The sequence below is a fragment of the Echeneis naucrates genome, chromosome 17, assembly GCF_900963305.1.
Source record: "Echeneis naucrates chromosome 17, fEcheNa1.1, whole genome shotgun sequence".
Lineage (NCBI taxonomy): Eukaryota > Metazoa > Chordata > Actinopteri > Carangiformes > Echeneidae > Echeneis > Echeneis naucrates.
The window spans coordinates 20,298,047-20,306,692 of NC_042527.1; the positions used below are offsets into that span (position 1 = coordinate 20,298,047).

The 8,646-nt window shown below is 46.3% G+C and overlaps 1 protein-coding gene across 1 annotated transcript; it reads left to right on the plus strand.

Moving 5' to 3' along the window:
• The first annotated feature begins 296 nt into the window (after positions 1–296).
• Positions 297–7,988, plus strand: LOC115058388 (Krueppel-like factor 6). Its single transcript, XM_029525744.1, has 4 exons — positions 297–649; positions 2,906–3,488; positions 4,572–4,695; positions 5,336–7,988. The coding sequence occupies exons 1-4, from the start codon at positions 548–550 to the stop codon at positions 5,385–5,387; spliced, it is 861 nt and encodes a 286-aa protein (XP_029381604.1). The 5' UTR covers positions 297–547; the 3' UTR covers positions 5,388–7,988.
• Positions 7,989–8,646: the final 658 nt, after the last annotated feature.

Sequence of the window (8,646 nt, forward strand, 5' to 3'; positions counted from 1 at the left end):
AGAAGCTCAGACTCACATTTGAATCGGTAGAAAACGGGACTTCCTCTTTTTGCTACGAAAGGAGTCCGGCTTATATAGCGCTCTAAAAATAGCGCAGAGCTGCTCCAATGGGAGCCCGCGGACTCAGCGCGCCGCGCACCAACCACGGCACGCAGGATGAGTCGGCTCCGGCTCCGCCATTGGCTGGAGGTGGGCTGGTAGGCGGGACGTCCGCTCCCGCCAGCCCATTGGTCGGCGTAGCGAAACGTAATGTAATCACATGGGGGTGGGTGTCTGTAATTTTGAATCGGGGGGGAAGTTTACAGTGCTCTGCCGGACTTTTGGAGAGTTCAGTGTTGTGCGCTCTCGGTGCGTCACACGCTCAAAACCTCCACTGGAAGCGCACGGCTCTCCTCCCCCCCTCCCCTTCTTCTTCCCCGACTATCATACATGCAAACGCGGCTGAGGCGTCCAGCAGCAGCTCCTCTCCGACCACAGCGGGCTCCTTCTGCTCTCTCTCCCCCGGACTCAGATTCGCTTCTACTTGTGGCTGCAGCTTTGGAGTGAAATGGATGTCATCCCGATGTGTAGCATCTTCCAGGAGCTCCAGATCGTGCACGACACCGGATACTTTTCAGCGTTACCGTCTCTGGAGGAGTACTGGCAGCAGGTAAACACACACCACCTCCTTAATTTCCTCTTCCCCTCCTCGGTGTGTTGTGCGTGATGTCGGGCTGGTGGTAGAAGAGAGGTGGACAGTGAAGTGGGGGGGTGGGGGGGTGGGGGGGGGGGCGCGCTGCTTGTCTTGTACTGACAGCTGCTTGTGGACGTGCAAATGTCAAAGTTGTTTATGAAACCTCCCTCAGTTTGGTGCAACTGTAAATATCAGCGTCCCTGCTAGAAGTCGCCTGCTTATGGGGGGGGGGGGAGTGATGCAAGTTCCCTGACTGACAGATGTCTGAAATATTCCACCAACATTCCCAAACGCTCGTCGCGTCGCTGCGCGGACAAGCGGACACTTTTTTTTTTACGCACGTTGTTGTAGTTGATGGGATTCATTCCTGATTTTATTAAGTCAGACGGATGGTTGTTTTTTTTTTTTTATTTTTTTTTTTTGGAGGGGGGGGGGGGGGGGGAGTAGAGTCATCGCGTTTCTGCTCCTCTGTCTCTCACAGATCATTAGAAATGTTGCTTTGGGACTGAAGTTGAAATGAAAAACACGCCGCGCGTTTTGGAGATTTTAGCGGCGTAATAACGAGCCGTGCGTCTTTGCGCGTATCTACTCCTCCTCCCCCCCCCAGCTGTCTCTCTCTCTCCCTCTCTCTCTCTCTCCCCCTCTCTCTCTCGCCCTCTGTCAGACACACACGTAGCTACGAGAGAATGGCAGATTGACAGAGAGAGAGACTGATTTCTATTCCAGTTTGGCTCGACCATGCGGCCCCTGCATGACAGAACAGCGGAGTTTTCTGCAGGGGCCGGCTGAAGGGCTCAAGTCGCCTGTTGTTCGGGCTTTTTGGGGGGGAATAATAATTCTAAAAAAAGAACCCGTCTCCTTCTTCTTCTGTCTCCTCCTGTCTGTCAGATCTCCTCGGGCTGGGGGCCAAGTGGCCCTCCCAGGCATTTAAAGCTCGCATGGGATTTGTCCAGCTCTGCTGACGAGAAACATTTGCTTTGAATGCTTTCTGTCTCACTCATGACTTCCTACACAGCTCCCACAATATTCCCATTTTAGACATAAAGTGTGTTTGTGAAGTTGTGTTGCCCCCATTTTTTTTTCACTCCAAACTGTCTCAGCTCAGAACTGAGGAGCAGGTGGAATTTAAAGCGACTGTCACTCTTCACAATCCGTTTTGATGTTGATTTAAGATTTTTCACTCATGTTGTTGAGACTTTGTTGAGTGTGTTGTATCTTCTATGGGAGAGCACCTTTAGTTTTTTTTTGTGGGGGGTGAGGGGATTTCCCCTTTTCTCAATTCAAGGTTTTTTTTTTTTTTTCCGAGGTCTGAATTTGTGAAGCAGGCCCGAGAAATTTTCGAAGAAAATAAGAAAACAGAATTCGATCTTCTGCTTCTTGGCCCCAACTTGGTTCATTTGTGTGTTTAGACATGTGGCTGCTTCATGAGGACTGTCGCCTGGTCCCGTCGTCAGCAGCCATCATAACAGGCCTATGCTGAGCGGCGGCGAAGTGAGGAAGTGCTCTCTCACTTCCTTTTCAGAAGAAAATAAGCCCACAATCCTCAGCAGCTCTTGCAGTATTCATGCCAGGGCTTTTTATGGACCCCCATGAACCAGACCTCCCTCCTCTGAGTCCCCAGCGTGCTATGTTATTTCTAGCGATGCCTCTGAATGCATTATTAAATCCACATTATGTTGAATAATTGATAGATTTAAAAGATCTACAAGCACTTCCCTAACCCACTTTGGGGGGGGGGGGGTAGCATATGTAAATTTCATGGCCATCCCTAACACACACACATACACCTAAACACAATCACACACGTGTACACTCGGCCATGCATGTGTTCGCAGATAAGAGCACCTTGTTCTTGTTCTTGTTCGCTGAAGGAAATGTGGAGCTTGTAATCTTCCCTGATATGGCCTCAGAGGGCACCCTTATTACGTACTTGACTATCCTCTGCATAGGACATTGTGTCTTGCTCTTGCCAGGCTGATGCAGGCAGGAAGCGGGGCCAGTGGTGTTAGAGTCGCAGCGTTTCCCTCTCCTGCTGCTGCTGCTGCTAAGAATAAACGCAGTCTATATAGGAACATCAGTTTGTGTTTCCTGTTACAGGGAGGAAAAAAAAGGGGGGGGGTAATTTGTTTCTGTGTTTTTAGGGACTCTCCGGTTGAAGAGCAGCGCTGCGTTACAGGCCTCAGGCTCTGCTCTCCGATGAACTCACTGCTCTCTTGTTTTCTCCCCATCCAGACATGCCTCGAGCTGGAAAGGTATCTCCAGAGTGAGCCTTATGTCTCGGCCACAGACCTCAAATTTGAAAACCAGGAGGACCTGTGGAGCAAGCTAATGCTGGCCTGCGGGGACAAGTCGAACGACCCCGGCCCAAAAACCCCCCACATCAAGGAGGAGGAAGACAATCAGGACAACCAGCACGTTGACGCCAGCGGCTTCAACTCCGACGCCAGCAGCGAGGCATCAGACAGCTCCGAGGAGCTCTCCCCCGCCCTCGACTTCCCCTCCGGGTCTTTGACTGATATTCTGGGCGACGGTGGCGAAGACCTGGGCTCCGCCATCATCAGCACGCCGCCCTCCTCGCCCGAGCTGGGCAAAGAGGGCTCGGTGCCTCAAGTGTGGAGTGGGATACAGACTGTGCTGCACTCGCCGGGGAAAATAAGGACAGGGGGCATGGAGAGGACCCTGGAGAGGTCGGGACTCACCAGCGGGGAGACATCGCCTGACGGGAGGAGGCGGGTGCACAGGTGTCAGTTCAACGGATGCAGGAAGGTGTACACCAAGAGCTCGCACCTCAAAGCACACCAGCGCACGCACACAGGTAAAGCTGCCTGCTGACGGTCACGTGCCATGCAAATTTTGTGTCACGGGTGCAAACTCGGTGGAGAGAGGGAGGAGAGTCACACCTATGACATCATGTTTTTGAAAACAGAACCAATGAATATCTTTTTCAAAAGCGAAAGTAAAATCAACTTACCCCTGAAAACGCTCCCACATACTTTGGATTGTTTGTCAGGAGGAATGCCCTCAACTGTGACCCAATTCACACAGAGGAACGTGATTTCATGCACGGGAGGGAGGGAGGGAGGGAGAGAGAGAGGCATAGGAGGAGGGGGAGGGATGTCCTTTTGTGGCTCGAGCAGGAACCTGGAGGATGTGGATTCTGAAAACATATCAACAGGTCTCAGATTTCACCCTGGGAAAATCCTCCCAAACTGGCACGTTTGCATTCAACAGCCAAAAGAAAGAAAGAAAGAACTGATGGGAATCTGACATTTACTTTGTTTTGCCCGGCGTTCAAATGTGAGCGCTTTCCCTCGCCACCTTTGACCTCTGCCAGGCTGTTTACAGCTGAGTCGCCCATTAGTGGAGGAAGCCGCATTCCTAGCATCCTTGGCTGACCACGTCGGCCTCGTGGTTAATGGCCTTCAGGACCATTAGAAACAGCCTCTGTTTTTTGTTTTTTTTTTTTTTTTCTTTTCCTGCAGCTCTCCCACATTACATAAGCTGTCTACTCGAGCAGCTCCTTAAAAGCTGCATACCACAGCTCTCAAAACCCACAAGGCACAAGATTGTTTTTCTCCTCAACGCACAGTAGTCAGCCCAATCTGCTTAGCACCTGCTTAGGACAAACATATGTGCAAAGCCGAATTTTATTTTGAAGTCTCAGACATCCTGGCGCTTTGATTGATAGGTCGGATTTACTATGATAAAGCCAAATACGACGGCTCATTCACGAGATACCGCTTTAAAAACATATCACAGTGTTTGTAAAGATTGTCTTACGACGATCGAAGTGAAAAAACATTTTGTAGCTTTTATGAACATTAGAGGAACAGTGAACTTCCTGCTTGGCCTCTGAGGAAGATCAATTGTCTGAATCTGTTGTGATTTCCTTTTTCAGGTGAGAAACCCTACAGGTGTTCATGGGAGGGCTGCGAGTGGCGCTTTGCACGAAGCGATGAACTCACCAGACACTTCAGGAAGCACACTGGAGCGAAGCCATTCAAATGCAGTCACTGCGACAGGTGAGAGCGCTGGTTGACAAACAACCCCCCCCCCCACTCCACTTCCACCCCCACCCCCCACAACCACAACAGCCTAGCTTCTCTTTACCTTTGCTGCTGAGCACCCCCCTCCACTAACAAAGCCCATGTCACTTATGTATGCAAATTAGATTCAATCAAAATGACTGTCAAGGCGAAGGGATGAATGGGGGGGGGGGGGTTCAAGGATGGAATGATGGGGACGGGGTCGGGGAGGTCGAGGTCAAGAGTTAGATGAAAAGACAGCTTGAGTATAAGGGGATGAGCGAAGGGCCGCTGACGAATGGCGGCCAAATGGTTCCTGTAATGACGGATAGAGACATTAGACGAACTAATACAGACCTGGACAGGAAGCTGGATGAGACGTAAGCGCAGGCAACGTCCCTGAACGCAACACCTCGCTCATGCTAATGCACCTTTAGCCACAACATCATCATTTCCTAGTTGTCGTTACTGCAGATAATGTTTGTGGCCACTCTTCTTCTTCTTCAGTTCATACTCCAAACACCTTGAAATGTAAAACCAAACTCTTCTCCTCTGTCTGCGGACTTCTCCTGGCACAGAGAAACCAGGAAGTGAACCAGCAGCTGAAGGTTCTCTCTCTGTTTTTCCTCCCTCTCAGGTGTTTCTCCCGTTCGGATCACCTGGCACTGCACATGAAGAGGCACATCTAAGATGGCCTTACTTTGCCGAGAGCTCTGAGGGATGATTCCGGTTGATTGTCCCGACCTGTGTGGGGGATCAGCGAGGCCGGTGTGTCCTGGGAGCGCTAACAGGAGCACCGCCACGTTCCAGGCAGTGGGAAAAAAACATGAAGCAACGCAGGCTATTATTTGCACCATACTTAGTGCCTCCAACACCTCGCTGTGGAGATTGCTCTTGAAAGGCTTTTTACAGAGGAGCGGGAGGGCGGGGAGAGACTCGAGGAAAAAAATAAATAACAAAACAAAACACAAAAAAAAAAAAAAAATTAATGGGGCAAAATCTGGACTGGAGAAGATGGGAAGAGACTCTTCTGTATGGTGTTCAATGCTTTTTTTTTTCCTGGAGGATGATGGGACTCCTGCGGGGTGCCATTCCTCCGATGACAGTGTGTTTGCCTGTGCGCATGAGGACTGTGAGTGCCTGCGACTGGGTGCCTGTGCTGGCTTTATGGAGCAGATGATGGAGCTTGCATTTGTCGAAGCTCGAGCGAATGAATGACATGAAGAGGGTGATGATGTGATGCAAGGGAGTTTTTTTTTTTTTTTTTGGAACGGGGGAGGATAAGTGTTGTCTCTCTGAGAATGAATGCAAGCAAAAACAAAACAAAACAAACAAAAAAAAAAGGTTCTTTGTGTTGTTTGAGTCTGGAGGAGGAGTAAGAGAGGCGCTGCTTGTTGTTTTTTTTTTTTTTTGGTGGAGCTGATTTCCGCACGCTAGTGAGAGAGAGAGAGAGAGAGCGAGAGAGCGCCCCCTTTGTGCCCGGAGGTGGGACTGTAGCTCCCCTTCAAAAAAAAAAAAAAAAAAAAAAAAAAAGTGGGAGGTCGTTTTGTTTAGTGCAGCTATTAAATGTGCAATGTATTACGTAGCCTGTCTCAAACCATACACGCTATGAGGCTCATTTTGTTGTCCATTGTGTAAGCTCTGTATCTTTAAAAAAAAAGAAAAAAAAAAACATAAAACACAAAAACAACGGTTGTACACCAACAGTTATTGCCACCTTAACAGACGTTGCATGGGATTCTGGGGATGTGTTGCTCACCTGTTTGCTTATAGGACAACAACAATTCCATTGAAGAGCAGCTACCTTCATACTACGCTACCATAGTATTGTACAAAACACATAAGGCAGTCATTGTTTAGATAAGTTGGGGATACCACTATTGCTTGGCAACAGTCTTGACTTGGGAATTTTTTGTTCTTGCTTCACTTTTTCATTTCTATAGCTCTTTTTTTTCCTATCTGTAAATGCACTGTTTACCTTACTGATGCCTTATGTAAGTGGCCTTGTCCTGTTAAATAGATCACTCTCTTTCACACAGACACACACACACACACACACACACACTAAAACGGGGGTTGTGAAAGCAGTAGTTATTGTAGTAGTTACTGAATAGCTTTATAAAGGCTCTGATCCATACAGTCACACCTTTCGCCCCTTTTTGTCTCGAGACAGACTCTTCTAAACTCCTGAATAATAATAATAATAATAATAATAATTAAACAATAAAAAAACAACAAAAAAATGTATATATCAGCTTCATAATGACTGCCATTTTTACATTTCTGTGCATTCTTTGTTGACTGTATCATAACTATATCAGAACTAAAATCATATTCTTCAAAATGACCCAGGCCTGAGACAGAATTGTGGCGCACTTGGAAAAGCAATTCAGTTTTGTAATAGGTTTTTTACTACTATGTAGTATAAGGTAGTGTGGATGCACGTCAAACAGACTTTAACTTGCTGTCAAAGGTACAGAGTCTTGGAAACACGTTCTCACGAAATGTGGCACGCTCGGCCAGCGAGTTTCCGAAGAAATTAAGATTTGCTGCAAAGACAACTTTTTGCATTGGACACGTCAAAGGCTTGCAGGCTTAAGAGGAGAAAGCGTCCTTTGTTGTAATGACAGCATTCTCAACTGTGAGTCTGCTTTTTTTGTGTTGTATTGTTGGGCGAGTCCCTCCCTCAGGCTGAGTCTGGATCTTTTAGTCAGTCCTGTTTTAAACAACCCGCCATCCGATTTAACGGTACCGAGAACCGGTTCAGCCGAGCCGCGGCGCAGGCCCAGAGGTCTCTGTCCTTTTTGTTCGTTTGTTTGTTTTCTTCTGCAGGCGACCTGACGAGAGATTAGATGTCTGTACTTCACTATATGCATGTTTTAACTTCAGATACATGACTTCGACGCACTCCTCCGTGGGTCGATGCAATTCTCTGATCTCTCACATTTATCGAAATCCCTTCAGTTTGACATTAGCAGACATTTTGGAGCCACAGTGTTCGGTGTTTTTTTGTCGAAAATGTGTTGGGTGGGGGGTAAAAAAAAAAAAAAAAAAAAAAAAAAAGAACTTGTGTGCTTTAAGGGGGTATGGCTGATCGGAGTGGTCATAAAACTTGGTGCCTGTCACTCAGTGGTCAACATCACAGGTAGCCTTGTTACAACTCAACAACTGTACAGGTGAACCTTAAAGAACATTAAAGAAAATCCGTATGCCAATGTTTCTTTTTACACTGAGAAATGTCAAAAAAAAAAAAAAAAAAAAAAAAAAGCAAAGATTATGTACATTGTAAACTAAGAGAATTTTGTATGGAAGCTTCTATTTTGAAAGGATATGGGACCAAAAAAAAAAAAAACAAAGTGCAAGTGTGTTGTTTCTAAACATGAACCAATAAAGACAAGAGGCTGAAGAATTACTGTAAAATGGACACACGCCGCTCTCCTTCATTTGCTTCTGTAACATCGTTTAGAGGTTTTTTTGTTTTGTTTCGTTTTGTTTTCTTATTTTTTATTTTTATTTTTTTAATTTGACTGGAGGAAAAGAAAGAGCAAATGTACATTTTTCAAAAGGCACCCACAGCGCCTACACACCATGGCCTATCATCTTTCAAGAAAGCCAAAACAAAACAAAACAAAACAAAAATTTTAAAAAAGCAAATGGAAAAAAAAAAAAAACTTTTCAGACGTGAATTGTTCTGGACACTTGAATTGTTCTGATTTTGCATTCTGGTGCCTGCTAAGTATTATGTTTTTTTTTGTTTGTTTTTGTTTGTTTGTTTTGCCATGTGATTTCTTTCTGAACATTTTAAAGACCCACAAAGACGCCCTATCTTTAGCTAGAGAATCTTTATTGGATAAACATGGAGATAAAAATATGAGGCTCTATTTTTGTTTGTTTTATGTTATAACAAGATTTTTTCATTTGAAATTGTTTTGTAAGATAGTTTCTGTA

Excerpts from the sequence above, each read along its gene's own strand:
- LOC115058388 (XM_029525744.1), top strand. The coding sequence starts at position 548 with ATGGATGTCATCCCGATGTGTAGCATCTTCCAGGAGCTCCAGATCGTG. Across the intron at positions 650-2,905 it reads TGGAGGAGTACTGGCAGCAG|ACATGCCTCGAGCTGGAAAG; the intron begins GTAAACACACAC and ends CTCCCCATCCAG. Across the intron at positions 4,696-5,335 it reads AAATGCAGTCACTGCGACAG|GTGTTTCTCCCGTTCGGATC; the intron begins GTGAGAGCGCTG and ends CCTCCCTCTCAG.